Source organism: Aspergillus bombycis, assembly GCF_001792695.1.
Source record: "Aspergillus bombycis strain NRRL26010 chromosome Unknown contig00117, whole genome shotgun sequence".
Taxonomy (NCBI): Eukaryota; Fungi; Ascomycota; class Eurotiomycetes; order Eurotiales; family Aspergillaceae; genus Aspergillus; species Aspergillus bombycis.
The window spans coordinates 58,719-78,051 of record NW_019170119.1 but is presented as its reverse complement, the minus strand read 5'-3'; the positions used below and the strand labels follow the sequence as shown (position 1 = coordinate 78,051).

The 19,333-nt window shown below is 49.3% G+C and overlaps 7 protein-coding genes across 7 annotated transcripts; 5 read left to right on the top strand and 2 right to left on the bottom strand.

The window, feature by feature from the left end:
* Positions 1–82: 82 nt before the first annotated feature.
* ABOM_010128 (gamma-tubulin-complex subunit SPC97) lies at positions 83–2,916 on the top strand (the record flags this gene model as incomplete). Its single annotated transcript, XM_022537256.1, has 4 exons — positions 83–449; positions 516–2,503; positions 2,558–2,775; positions 2,835–2,916. The coding sequence occupies 4 exons, from the start codon at positions 83–85 to the stop codon at positions 2,914–2,916; spliced, it is 2,655 nt and encodes an 884-aa protein (XP_022384945.1).
* Positions 2,917–3,619: 703 nt separating this feature from the next.
* Positions 3,620–5,456, top strand: ABOM_010127 (MDR family MFS transporter; the record flags this gene model as incomplete). The annotated part of the gene is made up of 5 exons (XM_022537255.1): positions 3,620–3,769; positions 3,839–3,905; positions 3,970–4,177; positions 4,240–4,762; positions 4,824–5,456. The coding sequence occupies 5 exons, from the start codon at positions 3,620–3,622 to the stop codon at positions 5,454–5,456; spliced, it is 1,581 nt and encodes a 526-aa protein (XP_022384952.1).
* Positions 5,457–6,219: 763 nt separating this feature from the next.
* On the top strand, positions 6,220–7,301 carry ABOM_010126 (uncharacterized protein; the record flags this gene model as incomplete). Its single annotated transcript, XM_022537254.1, has 3 exons — positions 6,220–6,636; positions 6,774–6,981; positions 7,093–7,301. The coding sequence occupies 3 exons, from the start codon at positions 6,220–6,222 to the stop codon at positions 7,299–7,301; spliced, it is 834 nt and encodes a 277-aa protein (XP_022384953.1).
* A 2,578-nt stretch (positions 7,302–9,879) lies between these two features.
* ABOM_010125 (class I SAM-dependent methyltransferase) lies at positions 9,880–11,360 on the top strand (the record flags this gene model as incomplete). Its single annotated transcript, XM_022537253.1, has 8 exons — positions 9,880–9,884; positions 9,947–10,067; positions 10,116–10,289; positions 10,351–10,416; positions 10,613–10,734; positions 10,813–11,051; positions 11,104–11,281; positions 11,330–11,360. 8 exons carry the CDS (start codon positions 9,880–9,882, stop codon positions 11,358–11,360), a joined length of 936 nt encoding a protein of 311 aa, XP_022384950.1.
* A 2,180-nt stretch (positions 11,361–13,540) lies between these two features.
* ABOM_010124 (KRR1 small subunit processome component) lies at positions 13,541–14,763 on the top strand (the record flags this gene model as incomplete). The annotated part of the gene is made up of 3 exons (XM_022537252.1): positions 13,541–13,600; positions 13,666–13,938; positions 14,008–14,763. The coding sequence occupies 3 exons, from the start codon at positions 13,541–13,543 to the stop codon at positions 14,761–14,763; spliced, it is 1,089 nt and encodes a 362-aa protein (XP_022384951.1).
* A 504-nt stretch (positions 14,764–15,267) lies between these two features.
* ABOM_010123 (bZIP transcription factor) lies at positions 15,268–15,964 on the bottom strand (the record flags this gene model as incomplete). Its single annotated transcript, XM_022537251.1, has 2 exons — positions 15,268–15,686; positions 15,775–15,964. The coding sequence occupies 2 exons, from the start codon at positions 15,962–15,964 to the stop codon at positions 15,268–15,270; spliced, it is 609 nt and encodes a 202-aa protein (XP_022384948.1).
* Positions 15,965–17,175: 1,211 nt separating this feature from the next.
* ABOM_010122 (MFS transporter) lies at positions 17,176–19,095 on the bottom strand (the record flags this gene model as incomplete). The annotated part of the gene is made up of 6 exons (XM_022537250.1): positions 17,176–17,511; positions 17,575–17,736; positions 17,790–17,914; positions 17,983–18,738; positions 18,816–18,850; positions 18,911–19,095. The coding sequence occupies 6 exons, from the start codon at positions 19,093–19,095 to the stop codon at positions 17,176–17,178; spliced, it is 1,599 nt and encodes a 532-aa protein (XP_022384949.1).
* Positions 19,096–19,333: the final 238 nt, after the last annotated feature.

Below are 19,333 nucleotides of genomic sequence, written 5' to 3'. Positions count from 1 at the left end.
TTTTACCCATTTCATTACTTATCCCTTGCGTTCCCTCTCAGTCTATGCATGGTCGACCCTACTCTGTTTATCTCGCGGGACAATGTCCGTCAATGACCGTCGCGCCAGCTACATGAGCGCACCACGACCCCGCGTTTCCTCGAATCGCGTCGGTGATGCTCGCAGCGGTGCGTCCCCATTGCAATCGGAACAGTTAAATCATCGCGGAAGCACGTCGAGTCAGAAGGGCAAATCCTCTCGAGAGCAACGTGATATGATGAGCGACAAGCGTGCCGAACGAATGGCACCTCATTCGAAAGACAAAGCTCAAGTTCGAGCAAGAAACCCGGCCAAGGAGCCTTCTAGCACAGGAAACAAAGGGGAATGGGAAAGGTCACGCTCAAGGAGGGCTACTCTGACGGATGCTGCTAGTCCCAATATGCGAAAGAAAGATAAGGAGCCAGAGGAGTGTTAGTTTTAACCATTCCATAGCAGGCGCTCATTTATTTAGGATGCTGACCATGATATCATCTCAGCGCCATGGAACCCACATGCCTCGTTGATATCCCATTCAACAGCACCATTAGCCACTCGAGTATCAGTTCCTTCTCTTGCTTCAACCTTGCCCAAATCGCTTCACCCGACATCAATTCGCGAGCTTTCTGCCGACGCACAAGAGACAGCCCTCTTGGAAGACCTACTATTCGTGTTTATGGGCTTTGAAGGCCAGTACATTCATTACCATAGTGGATATGATTCATCTATGGAGAAGGACCGTTTGACTGGTCCGGTATTTCAGCTGCCATCAGGAGTGGACCCAACCTTAAGGGACCTTACTCTGTCGATGTTAAAGATGGCGACTCATTACAGTGCTTTGGAGGCATTTGTGGAGGTCCAAAGCCGTGCAGAATATGGAGCAGTTAGTCATGCGCTATGCGCGGCGATCCGCAAGCTCCTGAAAGACTACTTGATCCTTGTTGCTCAACTTGAAACCCAACTTGTGAACAATCCAAGCTTCACACTACATCTTCTGCATTTACACACCATGCCGACAAGCCAATGCTTGGCCCAATTATACTCACTAGGTCAGGAACTACTTCGACGCAATGGCTTATTGGACCAGGACCTGGACGAATCTATCGACGATTTTGATGACGTGGACAATATTCTCGAACAGCTCAAAGAGGGTGGCGACCTTGTTCCTGGCGCCATGTCCAGCAAGAAGATCTGTAAAGGAGGTAACGTTCTTCGACTGCTGACTGAGCGGTTAGCAACATTTTCAGGCGACCCGACTACGAAGACTCTCCTAGAAAAATTACTTCGTGAAGCTAGTCGACCATATATGACTATGCTCAATGAGTGGCTCCATCATGGAGGTATCAAGGACCCTCACGCGGAATTCCTCGTCAAAGAGCAGAAATGGATCAAACGGGAGAAGCTCGAGGAAGACTACACAGATGAATACTGGGAGAAACGCTATACAATTCGCGAAAATGAGGTTCCCCCACAGCTAGATAGCGTGCGCGACAAAGTTCTACTGGCCGGAAAGTATTTGAATGTAGTACGAGAATGTGGTGGTGTCGATATCAGCAAAGCGGTTAAGGATGTGCCGAAGACTTTGGACGATCCACGTTTCCTGGAGAACGTTAACGCCGCCTACACTTATGCTAATGCCTCTTTATTGAATCTTCTTTTAACGAAGAACTCCCTCACTACTCGCTTCCGCTCCCTCAAGCATTACTTCTTTCTGGACCGTTCCGACTTTTTCTCGTATTTCCTTGAGCTTGGCGCCTCGGAGTTGCGCAAGCCAGCCAAAAGCGTCAACGAAAACAAACTACAGTCGTTACTTGATCTTGTTCTACGTCAGCCGGGTAGCATAGCTGCACAAGATCCTTTCAAGGAAGATGTGAAAGTTCGAATGAACAAGATCGGTCTCACAAAATGGCTGATGCAGGTCGTAAGCGTCTCTGGAATTGACCAGGACAACCCCGAGGCAGCGATTGAGAAATACCAGGCTCCGCAAACACAAGGTGGAGATGAGGAAAAAGATATTGCTGGATTTGATGCGCTCGAGTTGGATTACTCCGTCCCCTTCCCCCTGTCTCTAGTCATTAGTCGCAAGACTGTTTTGCGATATCAACTCATCTTCCGCCACCTCCTATCCCTCCGTCATCTGGAGCACCTCCTAGTTACGGCCTGGCTAGACCAGAACAAGGTTCTTGGCTGGCGCCACAAATCCACAGACCGGAGGCTAGAGATGTGGAAGCGACGGGCGTGGAACTTGCGCGCCAAGATGCTTGTCTTCGTCCAGCAGCTTCTTTACTTCTGTACGGCCGAAGTCATCGAGCCAAACTGGCAAAATCTCATGGATCGTGTGAACGGGACGGATGCGGACGGGTCCGAAGTGACTGTGAACGGCACCAAGCAAGTTAATCGAACTGTCGATGAATTAATGCAGGACCATGTGGATTTCTTGGACACATGCCTCAAAGAATGCATGCTAACGCAAGCTAAATTACTGAAGGTTTGTCATGTTGTTTCAATGCATTTTCCCGCAGTAATACTAATAAAGACTTAGATTCATTCCAAGTTGATGACATGCTGCACCATGTTTGCATCTTGGACTGCCTCGTCGCTGGCACGAGCTTTGGCGACGGCTGACCCAGAGCTTTCGAGGAACAAGGCCTCGAATCCGGACGGAAGGGGTTATGACCCCACGCGGATCAGCAAGCTTGAGGACACGCTAAAACGATATGAAGATCATTTCAATCGACATTTACGCATCTTGATGGACAGGTAAGTTCGCCTAAAACTTCTCCGGGGCTGTGTCCAATGCTGATTTGTCCATTGTCTAGTCTGAATTACTTCGCTGCTACTGAAAGTGTTGTCCTCCTGAAACTTGCGCATGCCCTAAGCTCGATTAGCAAGGATGACTGAGACAATTCCACACACGCTTGGCTATTGAAGCCGATCTAATGATACAACTGGATTCCTGGGGAATGGTCAGGCACCAGACCGGTGAATCAATACGCTCGTTCCGTTGGCACAAAGGTTATGATAGTCTCGACCGGCCTATTGTATAAGCCTCTTATTAATAGCCCAACTTTAATCAACCAGTGCTAAGCCCATGGAAAGGGTCTCTAAAAGATACAATGGGCATATTCGACACAAAACCGCTAGCTGATTAGGTCGAAATCGACCCGGTATTTCAAGGAAATGGCGTATTGGTATCTTGGGGACTAAATGGTTCTTTTTGTCTTTTTTCAAGCATGGAAGGAGAATCGGAGGCGATACCTTGTTATGGATTCCTAAATACCCCGGTGAGGACACTTGATTTTACATTTATATGCCGTTGGACATAATTAAATGAAGGTAGATTCTACCGGAATCATTGACGGAGTTCGGAGTTGTCGGCATTCGATGCTTTCGACTTGGTCTTATCAATTGCAGCTGGAGAAGAAAGCTGAGAGACATGCGAATAGCCCCATTAAACATCGGCCACGTTACGGAGGCTGTATTGTATTGTATACCTAGTCTATTCCGAACCCCGATCATTGCAGGTATAAAATGTTTTCCACCTCAATTTCATACGCTGTCAACAAGCTGTTGCATCTTGTCCGGCTGTAGTGTCCTCGCCATGATGGCTCCCGAAGATGACACTCGCACTCCAACGTTGATGCTAGAGGTACAAGATGCCCCATGCGAAGAAGAGAACATGGAGTATCCCACCGGCTTCCAATTCCTTGTCGTGCTCCTTGCCATGTGTATGTCGTTGATCCTCACTGGTTTGGTCCGTTTTCTTGCCCCTGAAGGCCACATAGGTCAATGGGAACCGCTTCATGCTAACAGAGACTTTTAGGATTTCAATATGATCGCAACAGCGTTACCAACTATTACCACGCATTTTGGAACCATTGCAGACGTTGGTTGGTATTACTCGGCATAGTCAGTATCTCCCATTTTCCCGGAATCAGTCTGATGCCCTAACAGAGTACAGTCGCTTGACCTCCTGCTCGTTTCAATTCATGTTTGGCAAGCTGTACCATCTATTCTTAGTCAAACACGTGTTCCTTGTCTCAATCGTCATTTTCGAGATAGGGTCGTTGATTGCCGGTGTAGCACCCACTTCCGCCGCGCTGGTTCTGGGGCGTGCGATATCTGGTATGGGCTGCGCAGGTATCATCTCTGGAGTCTTCACGTCCGTTTGTACTACCTTTATGCCGGTAAAATATCCGTCCCAGCTAACACGCGGAGCTATAGCATGGTAGTGCAGAGCTTTCCGCTTCGTCATCGTCCATTTTTCACTGGCATCGCGGCTGGGGTTGAGGGTGCGTCGGCGACTGTAGCCCCACTACTTGGGGGGGCATTGACCGATTCTATTTCATGGAGATGGTGTTTCTATATCAACCTGCCCATTGGGGGCTTGTCCTTCCTATTGATCTTATTTTTCTTCCAAGACCCTCAGAAGAACGCCCGTGTAAACCTTCCATGGGGAGAAAAGCTTCGCCAACTTGATCTCCTCGGAACGAGCATCTTTGTGCCCTCTATCACGTCTTTGTTGCTAGCCCTACAATGGGGTGGCTCCAAGTACGGATGGGGAAACGCACGGATCATTGTTCTCTTCATATTGATGGCTGTTCTTCTGGGTGCATTCATGTGGCAGGAAAGGAGAAGAGGTGACAACGCCCTGCTTCCGGGGCGAATCATAAGGCGTCGCAGCTTGCTCGCGGGGATGTGGTTTTCCTTTTGCAACAATTCCACACTCTCCGTTTTCGAGTATTATGTACGGCCAAATTCAACTCCCTTACACCCGGTTACATTGGTTGATATTTCCTCACTCTCAGATACCAACCTATTTCCAAGTCGTTCGTGGTGTATCCGCCACGGTATCCGGTGTGCTGAGCCTTCCCATTGCGATCGGTGTGCCTGTTGCTGTCATGTGTGGAAGCTCCGCCACCAGTCTTCTGGGATACTATACCCCGTTCATGATTGTTACCGGGATATTGACACCCATTGCGGCGGGTTTGCTAACAACACTGTCAGTGAAGCAGTCCCTGGCCTCTCTTCTCTGCTACCAGGCGCTCCTAGGCGTAGGTGCCGGTGTGGGCTTTCAAGGCCCTCAGGTCGCAGCCCAGACTATTTTACCAGTCAATGATTCCCCGATGGGCATTGCTGTGGTCATCTTTGCTCAGAACTTCGGACCGGCTCTCTTCGTCTCTATCGCGCAGACTATATTCACGGGACAGCTGCTCACGCGTTTGGGGCCGTTGTTGCCCAACCTAGACACGTACTCGTTGTCATCCTTGGGAATGTCCGATTTGGAGAAGTATATCCCTTCCGCTGATATTCCCCATGTGATTGAGGGCTACGATAAGGCGTTAACGACGGCTTTCTTCCTCCCTGTCGGCTTATCTTGTGCCAGTATGATTGGAGCGCTGGGGATGGAGTGGAGGAGCGTGAAGCGAAAAGATGCTTGAATGTTTCTGCTTATCGAGGATTAGCAAGTAGGGGCCTATTTCGTCTGACCAGGGAAGTCGTAGCATGCCCATGCGCTTCGCGCCCAAGATGATAGAATATGCCGTCTAGTTTTGCACATAACTCCTATATGGCCGGCGCAACAATGAGGACTACTATCTCTGGTTGGTAGATAGTACATACATCCTATTGACAAGCCTTCCCCGTACACCACGCATAGCATACAGACCCTGAATAGCAACACCATCACTTGATTCTAAAAACCCGTAGATCGGTCTCTCAGTCCTCGAGCCCTCCAACCCAACATTGTACAGTAAACCCAGATTCAGCCCCCAACACCACGCAACCCTTGCCCATCTACCAGCTGGGGGCCAAACCAAGAACGCAGACATCTACCTACAATGCCAACCTATACCTTACCAGTTCCTAAGCAGACCAAACAGGCGAACCTTACGATAGCCTGGGTTCCTACTGCATAAGACCTATCCAATACAACCACCTAAAAATATCAACACCCAAATACCCCAAACCCCCGAACCACAATAACCCAACATGATTGGTCCGCTCGTACATTCACAACCCAAATCCATGGTGCAAATGCCACCAATCACGAACCCGATCGGAATCCCCCGGTAGATCATTGTCACGGGTCTCGTCGATTCTTCTACTATATAAATAATATAAATCAAGCCCTCTACCTAGAATCCTACTTACTATCAATAGAAGGGGGGAAACAAAAAACAAAACTATACCATATCATCCAACATGACGTCTCTACTCGAGAAAACCTCGACTTTCATCTCCTCGTATATCTCTCGGTTCCGCTTCCTGATACAATCAGGCCATAATACCCGGGTTGTTATTTCTGCGCTATCGGCTGCGGCGGTGGCATTGACCCTTCCTCGTATCTATCGTGATTATCGGACTTTTCTCTCCTATGGGCCCGGGGGAGTGCCGTATAACTTTATTGGGTGGTTTGCGGCTAGTGTGATTCTTCCACCGTGGGGGAGGGAGATGTTCTCGACCGGGGTGTATGAGGCGAAGATTACGGCGGGGGAGACGACAAGCTATCTAGGTGATGAATGGAACAACATGCGCAAGAGAGACCATCGACCTCAGGTTGGACCGCATATTGTACCGCAGAGACAGATTACGGAGTTTCCTTCGGAGGAGATTAAGGAGGTATGTATTCTGCTTGCGCATAGATGTGTTTGCTTTGATTTATTTATTTTGATTTAATGTGATTTTTGTGTCTATCACAAATATGCAAAAGTGTAATGTATATACAAGACTATGATCTGTACTTACCGGGGATGAAGAAACTGAATCGGGATTTCTACGCCTTCGCCAATCGCAACCAACACCTCGTCGCACTTGCCCCGTCGAAGCTCGAACTTCACGCCGATGCCCTCTTTCTCGCCGAGGGTCTTGTCCCGACTCCCGCTGCTCAGCAGATGAGGGGCGAGCTTGCGCATATCCATCGGTTGAAGGACTTCTCGCTGCATGTGACTTTGGCTCCTGCTGACTGTATGATTCCTCAAACCATATTTATTCCTCGTTGATACCTGTGACACAGACAAAGAAGAGTATATATGTTTTTTTTTCTAGACATGAGACTGACCCAGGAATGATTAACAGGCAAGAAAGTGATTGAAGCTGGTTGGGGGCAACGGCATAGATTATCTGGGGTTCAGGTTCCGAAGGCACTTTTTGGAGGAAAAGTCATCTCGCTTCCGTCGGAATATGTTTTGATTTATGCCCCACGCACTGAGCAAGAGGCTGCGTTTGTGGTGGAGATCATTGGTGCTAGTGTCAAGTATATGACTGGATCCTTGGAGGTTAGGTAGATGTTGGTACGATGGTATAGGCTACTGGGGTACGAAGGTGTAGATGTGTACTGTATGACGTTATATGAATCAAATGCAATACTCTTCCCTCTGGATGTCTGTTAGTTGATTTGCCACCAATTAACTCTAGATACTAATTGTTTTTGCCATTCTGACGTAGATCTGTACGCACAGATAGATCTAGAGATTATGTGGAGGGACTGCGACAGATGGTCAAAGCACCGGGAAAGAAAAGGAGAAAAAAAAGAAAGAAAGAGAGAGAGAGAGAGACGGCAGGGAAATACAGTGGGAAAAAAAAGGATAATTAATTAAAATGACGGCAGGCGTGCAACGTAATGATAAAGCGATTGGAACTCCATCGAGCGTGCGACGTAGTGTAGTACGATGTGGGTGGATTTTTAGTACGCCCACACTAGCGGGCCTAACCGCTGTAGTCTCCGGCGCTGCGCACTGCTTTCCCGAAGCTGAACCGTGGTTCTGGGATCGCTGCCAATATGCCTTGTCGACCCTGGGCTTAAATCCTGTCGTCGAAAGACCCGACAGCCTGGGCGCTCATCTGGCGTTGGGCCTGCATGGATTCCCGGTCTGCATGCTTAGCGATGGTCATGGGTGTACGACCGCAAATCAGAATCAATGGTCATGGCCAACCCAACATCCTCGTGAAAATCCACTAGAACGGTCGAAGGAAGAGCAACGCTCGACCGAGGCGATGCTGATTTGCTCGCCGGACTCCCATCTCGCCTCTCTCCCCGTTAGTGGGATTTTCCCTGAAAGCAACCATTGAACTCAATCCCAAGAGCGGGAATTGGCACCATAGAGCTATGGGAATACCGTAAAGGAGTCTATAGGCCTCGTATTCCTTGTCAGGTCAATCATAATCAGTGTATTCCCATACTCCACAGTTGTTCAGGCCTCCGACGCCCCGACCCATCGCTTGCATATCTTGTCTCTTAAGAGAGTCCTCCGTGCGACCTAAAGATCGTTGGCCCACCCGCCAAGCGCCGTCGCTTGTCAGATATGCTCTGCTATTCTCAATCGGGACCGTGACCCATCGTGTGGGTGCCTTAGTGTCATTTGTTTCAAGTTCTAGCACGACGGGCGACGCACAAAAGGAGCGGTGAGAAAGAGGCGCAGGCTGTGATTGAGGGGGAAAGGGAAGATTTCAAAAATCCAAAGAGAATATAGTTCATAGAATTGGGCTAGATTGTCAGCCAAACCCGATATGTTGCCCATCTCACAAGCCACTCCTCCAGGATTCCCCCCACTTTATTCAAATATCGATGCCGTCATTTTTCAAATTACTTACCCTTAAATGGCTCGGATATTGGGATAGCCAGGCTTACAATGGGTGGCTGTTCGGGCACGGCCATCGACCATCCCTACGGCCAGCATTGAACGCAGTCTGACGGCGCGAACCACCGTGCTTTACCTTCAACTAAAACCTTAGTGTATCCGCAATCGCTGATTGCATCTGCAGGGTGGCCATCAGATATTTATTTCGCTGTCAGTGATTCACTGTCGTAGAAGCCCAGTTTCCCTTCCTGCGATTAATTCTGCTGGCGTGAGTATCCCAGTGACATTACATCATGGCGTGCCACCCCCACCATGCAGGTCTGTCCTTCAATCCATAATTCTTTTTGGGAAAAAAAAAATTTTTTCTCGCAGATCTAGTGTTGTGTGGCCATGCAGAGGCTAGGGCTGTGGATGTGAGACCGAGTTACTGATGCTGCCTGGCCTGCAGAGGCATGTAAAATTAGTGATTGGAGCCAACACGTGAGCCCAGTACTAACAGCGAAAATGCCAAAAAGTCTCGGTCCGCACTAAGAACAGGGATCTCAAGACGATCCTTAAGCGTTCCTACCAAACAAGGGGGTTGAAGAGAAACCGGAACCCCGTGCGACAATGTCTAACCCCCTCTCTAATAGACTGATAGGGCGGGTGAAGGGTGAAGCCCCGAGGGTTAGTGAATTAGCCCTCCTAGGCGTCGAAACCCGTCGGCATCGGTGGCCCCTCCGGAAGCACCGCCGACCCCTCCCTTCGCTGCAAATTGGTGGGATGTAATCCTGGGCAAATACCCCTGAGGTAGTCGTATTTCTTTTTAAGACAAGGGCAGACGATGTTTAACCTGCTGTCATGGAGGGAAATGTAGTGGTTCGAAAGGGTGGCCTGCCATTGACTGAATTTTGCCTCATTGAAGGGGGGTTTAAGGACCATGATTTGCTGGGTTCTTGCAAAGGGCAAGACAGACGTCTGGGACTGGCCTGGACGGATTTTCCTTTACCGGCCGTACATTTTAGTACGAAGACTCAGTCCCGCATAGTACAGACTGCTTCACCAATAGCCCATGGAGTGCAATATAGTCATTTTTGGTTCGTGTCCAGCGGTACTTTTCTTGTCGAATATTCTTCGTGCCCCGTCGATCGCTTCAACAAAGAGATCCCTTAACCACAACATAACCTGCCACCCACTCCCCACGATAGAGGCGCCCTGAGAGATGGGATTTCCTTGCTGCCCTTGATTCAATTCGTACCTCGTTAAACCCCAGCCCCCTCGTGAGCATTCCAGAGAAGGGCCAACAATGACGTACCTAAACCCGCCGCTAGATCGTGGACAGACCATGAGCACTGACTTTCTGGGTCGTTAAGGAGCCCTGACTCGGAAACGGAAGCCTTGGACGCCGTGTACCTCGAGACCGTAACCATCCAAGGTCGCGTGTTCCAAAAGTTCTCGGTCGACCACCAGATATTTTTTGAGCCGGTGGACGGAGTAAGATCAAAACGAAAAGTCTGGGATCCGGGACAAAGCTGACCGCAGATCCACCGCCAGGAAGAGGCAGAACGACTCGAGCGCCAGCACCAGGTTTTCAACAAGGTTTTCGACAACAGGCTAATATTCCCGCCGATCCCGCAGCCTCAAAAGATCCTCGACTGTGGCTATGGCACTGGGTCGTGGGCTATTGAGACGGCGGAGCAGCACCCCAGATGCAAGGTACGTAGTCCAGGTGGACTCTTCTTCTCAGGTATCAACCGGCTAATTGCCTCGACTGAAGGTAATCGGCCTCGATATATACCCCTATATGAACCCAGACGATATACCGGAGAATTTATGCCTACAAGTGAGTTGATCATCTCTCGACTGGGGGAACCTCGCTGTGCGCGAGTCGCTATAACTGTGCCCCTTTTCCACATTCTCGCTGCTCGACGAAATGTTCCCTGCAACCCCGCCTCGCCGATTCTAGCGGAGATAAGTCCTGAATGGGAGCTTGTGAATTCTGAGAAATGTGTCACTAACGTATCTATGTCGCCATATAGGTCGATGATCTGAACCGTCCATTCACATTTCCCCCGAACCACTTCGACCTTGTCCATTCAAGGCTGCTCGCAACCGGCATCAACCGAGACCGCTGGCCCTCCTATATCAGAGACATTAAAAGGTCTGATTCCTGAATACCGGCTCTCTGATCCAACATAGGGTATCGCCGACGCCTTAGACTAACTTTTTGTTGTCACAGAGTTTTAAAGCCAGGGGGCTGGGTGCAACTAGTCGAGATATACTTCAATGTCCAGTCAGATAACGGCTCAATCACCGAACAGCACGCATTGAGGGAATGGAGCACGCAATTAATGGGCTCTTTGGAGGATATGAAGGACCTTCGCGTGGGGACAAGGCTGAGAAGTCTTCTGACAGCAGCAGGCCTGACGGAGGTCGATGCTCGAATGATCCCGCTGCCTCTATCCGCATGGTCCAATGGTAAAGTGCACACATGCCATCTGGGCGAAAAGTTTCTTTTAACACTGGATAGACCCCAGGATGCGAGATATAGGCGCTAAAAACCGTGAGAATGTTAAAAAACTGCTTCCCGCGTTGGGGCTTTATCCATTTACCCAACGACTGCGGATGCCCCCACAGCAGTTTGCGGAGCTGATAGCGCGAGCACAGCAGGAAGCCGATACCCACAATTTGAAGGCCTACTTTCCCCTGTAAGTCCGCTCTTCAAGCAATCCGTGACGGTGTTCTAACAACACCAGGTACGTTTGCATTGGAAGAAAGCCCCAGTAAATATTGCCGAAGGGATGGGTGTGATATTCAATCCGCAATCCTCTTCCCACGGTTCGTAGAGAGCTGTTGTATCTCTATCGAAGACATTTCTGGCTTGACTGCCCAAGGGAGCCATGATGTTCCATCATCAGATTAGATATTTTGACATTGGACAGATAGAGCTTGAAAGCAGCTAAATATTGGTCAGTTTCCACCGGAATTGTGTCTCAGTATCTCCTTTCATCTCTAGGAGCCATGCCCCTGGCGGTCCTAAGTACTATCACCACCCCACATGGCTAAACCGTCCACAAGCGACAGTGTAGTTATTAAAACTAGCAGGTAACTCCATGCACCAAACGTCCGACGGAAGGCTGCCTCTCGCATATAACGGCACTCTACAGGGAATAAAGATAGCAGCGGGCTCGAATTCGGGGACGGGTCACTCTGAAATGGGCATGAAACCGGGGCCTTGCTGACATGCAGTACGAGGATTGGGCCGTCAAGAGGCCTGTTTAAAGAGACTAGGCAGTGTCCTGGGCGTATGCCGGATATGCAGCTTCGTTTTAGCCCAGGAAAGATGGCTGTGTTGATGGAAGGAACCCTTCTTTCCTCAGTGAGCGGTCATCTTCGTTTCCAGGAAGCAACGGGACCGTCGTCGTCGTCTTGATCTCTTATCGTCCGGAAGGCGCCTCTAAGGATCTGCGACTTTCTATAATGAAAAGTGAGTGCTAGAGGGATTGGGGACTGTTGAGCCAAAAGCCAGAAAGTCAACTCAAGCGAGTGGGAAGAGGGAATCAAAGAAAGCCCGTGCACCTAGAATCGTCATCTCAAGGGCTAGCGGGCATACCGCGAATATGACGGCTTGTGGGAGAGATCTGGTTGTCTGATCCAACCAACGTTCGGTGGAAACTCCGGCGGAGTGGACCATCAATTCGAACCTGAAGTGATTGCCACCGAGGAAGGGGGAGAGAGAGAGAGAGAGGGAGAGAGAGAAAAGGAAGACGGTGTAGGGGACAAGAAGGACTGGGAAACGGGCCCCGTCTCGGGTAGGGTACCAAACTGACGGGTCGTCTCTGAACCTTAAGCAGCAACAAAAAAATTACTTGCCAACATCGTCCCTGGTGGAAGCTACCTCTCCTCGCTCCTCCTCCGTAATCATGTCTATACAATGTCGAATTACTTCTGCCTCGATTGCCAGTGAAATACTATAGCGAGGATTGGCATGGATCCATCCAGAACCCTCTAGCGGATTAGGATTAGGATTGGCGTTGCCAATCTCTGCCTTCCAGATTTGACGTTACGACTATCAATAGTGGCCACCTCTTGAAACTCTAATTAAACCATGAAGAGGCGAGTTGTCAACCCACTGGATCAGAGAGAACAATTAAAGGCGATGCCACAGGCAAACTGTCATATTCCAAACGGTCCTTTCTGGACTCTGGTTGGTGCTTTCGTCCTGAAGGGAAAGTTTCCTACCCTACGATAGACTGTGTGGGGCAAAGGGAGCTGCGGGCCTCTGTAATTTCCCAGTAAACCTTGCATTTCATTCTCTCCGAGATTAAATGGCAAAAGACCATTGCTGTGGTGTAATCAAGCACCAGAACTCAACAGTGGCTTCAATTTGTGCCTAGAAAACACTGGGTTATCTTGCTCTTCTAAGGGCCAAATGGATGTTTCTTGCCCCCATGTCCCAGTTTCCCACCAAGGAGACCCAACGCCACGGACATGGAATGCTAAAAAGGGGCTTAGTTGGAGCTGCCATTTCTCCCATCTGCAATTGATCTATCGAATTCAACTATGACTCGTAATGTAGCTGAGTCAACCACGTCTGTTCTCGGAGGGACACTCAACACTGCCATGTGGCAATCTGGAGCTTCGTTTCTTCTGCGTGATTTAACTTAAATCACAGATTGTGGAATGGGACCCGCCGATAAACCGAGGGTTGACCAACCAGACGCCCAATTGCTGAAGGAGCAGCTTTGAGGCTCATCCGCGTAGACGCCCGAACCATTCAATCGGGCGTTTGTGCGTCTACGGCGCATATTTACCTGTCTGGGTTCCGTCCTAAGCGCCCCGTGCGCTAAATGCCCAACGTGGTAAGTCTCCGCGCGGATCAGAAAAAAGTTGGCCGCCAAGTCACTTCCGTCGAAGAAGAATCCTGTACCACCTGCCAAAAAGGCTGCGCAACCGAATCGCCCAAAATGCCGTCCACATACAAGAAGGATAAGCCGTGGGATACGGATGACATCGATAAGTGGAAGGTTTGTTCTTCTTGTATCTCCCCAGGTGATATGCGCTCGTCTCCTAACCTGCCATCTGCGACTAGATCGAGCCCTTCAAAGCCGACGATAATGTCGCCGGTAGTTTCGCCGAGGAATCCTCTTTTGCTACGCTCTTCCCCAAATATCGTGAAGTTTACCTGAAGGAAGCATGGCCCGTCGTGACCAGGACCCTCGAAAAGCAGGGAATCGCTTGTACTCTGGATTTGGTGGAGGGTAGCATGACTGTGAAGACCACCCGGAAGACTTTTGACCCCGCCGCAATTCTCAAGGCCCGTGATCTCATCAAGCTGCTTGCCAGAAGTGTGCCTGTGCAACAGGTAGGTTGATCGTCTACTGTTTCGCAATGCTGTCGGGACCCATCCGCTAATCGTTTCGATTAATGATAGGCCCTGAAGATCCTCGAGGATGGCGTCGCATGCGATATCATCAAAATCCGAAGCCAAGTCCGCAATAAAGAACGGTTCGTAAAGCGTCGCCAGCGTATCCTAGGACCAAACGGTTCGACTCTCAAAGCTCTCGAGCTCTTAACCGAGACATATATCCTGGTGCAAGGAAACACCGTCTCCGCAATGGGTCCTTATAAGGGTCTGAAAGAAGTGCGCAGGGTGATAAACGACTGCATGGCCAACATCCACCCCATCTACCACATTAAGGAGCTCATGATCAAGCGTGAATTGGCCAAGGACCCCACGTTGGCCCAAGAATCCTGGGACCGATTCCTGCCAAACTTCAAGAAGCGCACCCTCTCGAAGCGTCGCATGCCGTTCAAGGTCACCGACAAGTCCAAGAAGGTGTATACTCCTTTCCCACCGGCCCCGGAGAAGAGCAAGGTGGACTTGCAGATCGAGTCGGGCGAGTACTTCTTGTCCAAGGAGGCCAAGGACCGTGCACAGAAGGAAGAACTTATGGAGAAGCAACGCCTGAAGCGCGAGGAAAAGATGCAGGAGCGGGCCAAGGCCTTCGTGCCACCCGAGGAGCTGGAGAGTGCCAAAAAGGAAAAGAAGGAGAAGAAAGAGAAGAAGAAGAAGCGGAAGCGCGACTCGGAAGCAGAGGCAGACGCCGAGGGTTCCGAGAAGAAGGAGAAGAAGAAGAAGAAGAAGAGCAAGTCGAAGGAGAGTGCCTCGTCGGATGGAGACTCTTAAACTTGTTATTGATATTTATGTTCTCCTTATGCTACTCTTTTTTCTTTTATGTTCTCCGTCAGATATTGATCCTTCACATTCACTTTCCCGAGATACGGCGCTTAGGCATAGCATGGGCTGGAGTTTTTTTCACTCTTCCAAAAAGTTCGGACCGAAAAAATATATATATCCTTTTGCTTCTTTCTACTGAGTTTTCTTTCAACATGTACAACTTCATTATAGCCGCGAGAGTAGCTCCAGACACAAAGATACTCTAGTATAATCTCATTACTGAGGTATGTCCTACAAGGAAAACCAACTGTGATTTGACCCAACTTCACCATCGTCAGCGGTACTGAACCATCATGGCTATCTGATATTTAGCTTAGCCATATCAACCCAAAAATATCTCATCACATTCACAGTAAAAACGTCTACAACAAACCAATACAAACACACCTTATAGATCGACCCTTAGACCATAACCAATTCCCAAGAACCACCCCCAATGACACTCAGGAACATCTACCTCCTCAACATCTCCTTCAAAGCAGCCACTTCCGCCTCTCTCCTCGCCAGTTGGAGCCTGAGCTCGTTTCGCTCGTGCTCCGTTTCTCTTAAGGCACACTCTAACTCAGTAATGCGATCGCGCCCCTTCTGGCGGTACCTCCGCGCCGCCATGGTGTTGCGCTGTCGTTTGATGGCTGTTGTGGCTTTCTCGTTGCTAGGGTCCTGTTCGAGAGTGCCAGCTTTGCGCTTAGAACGACCGGCACTGGATACTTCAGGGGATAATAATGTCTCGACTGGATATTCTTGACCGGGTAATGCGTCTGCCGCGTTAGTGTTCGACGGTGGAGTTTCATTATTGATCAAGCCGGGGTTCTGTCGCTGAGATACACTATCCAGGTGGGAGTCTAGGGAGAGGTGGTTATCACCATGATAATCTGGCACCGGTCAGCCATAGTTTCAACCACATCGGCCAAAAAAAACAACCAACAACCAACAACCAACAACAAACAGCAAACAACACACCGTTGAATCCGGTCCCCGTAGATGATACATTTAACGGACTGAACAGCCTCGGGAGGGCAGTATCTTTGATTGGGCCAAACGACGCCGTAAGAAAAGTGGAAACGGGCGGGCTTGACAGATCCGATGGAAGCAGGGGATCAGCTCGGACTTGAGGGGCCACAGGGCGCTGCCCAGACGGGGTCTCCAACATGTCATCGTTCCAGTCAAGTCCTGGAGCTGTGAAGTTGGGTCCCGACTCCCAAGAGGGTTCACCAGGGAGGGACAGGTTCCTTCTGTTGCTGTGGTCGGGCGAGAACCATGGTGTGCGAAATGGCCATGATGGACTTGGGTGGTTGTTGTTGTGCGGCCACGAGCTCAAGGTTTAGGGCCTCTCTCCTCTACAGGGAGGGAGAGGCTGATGCTTGGGGCTCGGTTTGGACGGTGCGTGGAAGTGGCTGGGTTTAGCAGCTCATCTGTCATTGGTGTGAGGAATAAAACTGGCAGGCTGCGACGCAAACGTGCGTTGTTTTATACATACTTGTGGGTACACATACCACTGGGTGACCCTCGTGCTCTAGGGCCCTTGTGGGCCACTTCGCCCGTTATTGGAGGGTGTCACTTGGCGTCTAATAGGAGCCTACTGGTACTAGTACTGCGGACAACTATGTGCTAGCTAGGAGGGTATGCTTTACGACCACTGTTGTGTCTGGATGTGCCGTTTTGGTTTTGTCTGAGTTGGTGAGCTGGATGTATGACTATGCGGTTTAATCGATATTTATTGCTGACCGATCGCTACTATGTATGTATGTACTTGCTACGACTCAGAATTAAAAGACGGACATGCGAATGATGATATAAGGAGTTGCTGTGCATAAGGAGAGCCAATCCGGGATTGACCACTCTGTTCAACGCTCAGACGGAATGATCCACGGAGTGAACTGTAGGTTAGACATTAGCAAAGAACAATAATTTCAAATAAAACATTAAGGATTAAATAATACGAAAGTCATTGCAAGCTTCGTCCGAAAGCCTCAACCAATGTATGTCGGATATAGATCCCCACCGACTCGATCTCTCGGGGAAAAGTCATAATGAGTCATTCTGATTCATACGGCGCTTACCCGAAGTATGGACGGAGAAATAGGGGTAAAAGTCACTCTGTAGAAATATTTGCCTATAGTTTTCCAATTGTAGAGGGGCTCGTGTTCTAATAAAATGAAGGAGTAAAAGCTTACAGGAAGCCCTACTCCATTCAAGGTACACAGCCTCAAACTAGAGTATACACCATGCTAACTGTGAATAACGGACGATATTGTACATTGATTCAGAGGACATCTCGTATAAGCAATATGAATATATGCTGTGTACATACTTCAAGCCTCACAATCTCCCCCGCCACAGCGAATCCTCGGAATACATAACTCACGTATCCCCTTCCGACCCATCGCTATCTTTACCCTGCAGAAACACCTCCTGCTCTCGTCGACTCTTCTTCAGATCCAACCAGATCGCCAAAACAGCAAAACTGGCCACGCTCAGCCCAAACAGAAAGTAGAAAGGCATCGAGGCGTTTCCAGACGGCGTTGCATCGATAATAGCACTCGAGACAAGAGGCCCAATGAACGACGAGGTCTTGCCAACGATACTGAATAAACTGAAGAAAAGGAAGTCGTGGCCTCGGGGCGCGACTTCGGAGATCATGATTTGTGAGTAACTATACCACGGGCAAACGAACAGGCCGTAATAAACTTGGTAGAGCTATTGATCGCACAGTTAGTGGTTGACGATACTCTCAAAATAGAGAATACGGTTCTGACGTACCCAGAATTCCCAACCGTGATGGAAACCAAATTTCTGTGTCCAGATGCCTATCATACCCCAGCCATCGAGTAAGATAATTGCGACGGCAATGGTGTTGAACATAGTTTTGGTGCCGAGTTTAAAGCGTTGCTGGATGAACCAGAAACCGTAGATCCCTACTGCCTGTTGTTGATGGGTTAAAAATGCACAAGAAGAGATAGGACAAATGCACGAACCTGAGCTGCGATTCCAGCAATCAGAAGGTATGTCAATTCTAGAGTGTTGTAAGAGACCACACTGTTCTGCAAGGTAGATATTACAGTCACGGTTGTGTTTAACGAGTCGCCCAAGAGGAAATATCCTGTATCTCCCGTTAGCAAGTCCATAGACAACCCGAAGCATTGGGAATAGACCAAGATGGAATCTTACCAACAAGATAAAGCAAGCTCTGCTTCAATCTCCACACCTGCTTCGCAGCATAATAAAGCTGCCACAGGCCCGCAACGAAGATGTTTTTCCCCTTCGGGTCCTGTCCTGGCCGACGCTTCTCAAGAAAGAACCAAGGCAACGAAACTAGCAGCCACACACCGCTCGCAAAGGCAATCAGAACACTCAAGCCCCAATTGTTATTTTCCTCACTTGCATTGACATGCACTCCGAACATGATACCCACGATGATGGCAAGGATGACCACCTCCGCACAGGACTGGACATAAAAAGCGATGTTCGCCAACCTACTCCGCTCTATCGTGTCGGCGTGGTCGTATTCATCGCGCGATATAGTTCCCGCGGTGTATGCGTCGGCTTTTGCTTTCATTTCGGGCGTATTGCGCGCCAAACCCGGGAATGCCGCCGTCCAGAAGGTCAGCGTCGTTTGATAGGCGATCAAGCCGACGATGTACAGTCCTACGCCGATATGCCATTTGTCTGCCGTATGAACGCCGAGCCAGCCGAACCCGATTGCATATGCGACTATGGAAAGGGTGATCAGGATATTGGGCCGCCATGTACCGAAGTCGGCGAAACTGCCGATGACTAGGAAGATGACCACTTGGATAGCGAACGAAATTCCGTTGCTGAGAAGTACAATGCTATTGATGGAGCGTTGTCGTCCAGCGAAATAGAGGGTTCCGCTATCGCCTGCGGCTTGGCTGAGTAGGTTCTGGAAGGCAGTTGGGCCGAAGTCTGTAGATGGTCAATTGTTAAATTGAGTCTGCTTTATATTTGACCCGAATGGATAAGAGGGGTGAGGGGTGGCCTACTGAATAGAGATAATCCATTGTTTCCAATGTAATAACTGATGTGATGTTTCTCGTTTAGTAATATTTTCTTTTCCACGATATGTCAATCAACGCACGCATAGTATGCCCATATTTCCCATTTGGTGGTACAGTATCGCGCATCAAACTGGTCAGGTGCCGCTGGCTGTTCCAGATCCTTATCCGCGGCGGATTCTTGAAAAACCTGCTCTGGGGCTTTCCCACCGTCTATGCGAGACTGTTGGGTGTAAGATTCCTGTGGAGGTGCACTGGATTCTGCCATGGTGCAGCTGCGATGAGCGTTGAAATTTTGCTTAGCATATTTTTTTTTAAAAACAGACTAGGGCAACCTTTATATACTAAATGCAAAGAGATTTTAACCCCGCGCCTTACGATTCGATCGATTATGATACAAGATATACGAGCATATACGACTAAGAGGTATCGAACGAATAGCAGGTAGAGCAGGGAAAGCCGTGTGCATGCATTGGTTCACCAGTGGCTTAGCTTCATGCCGATCT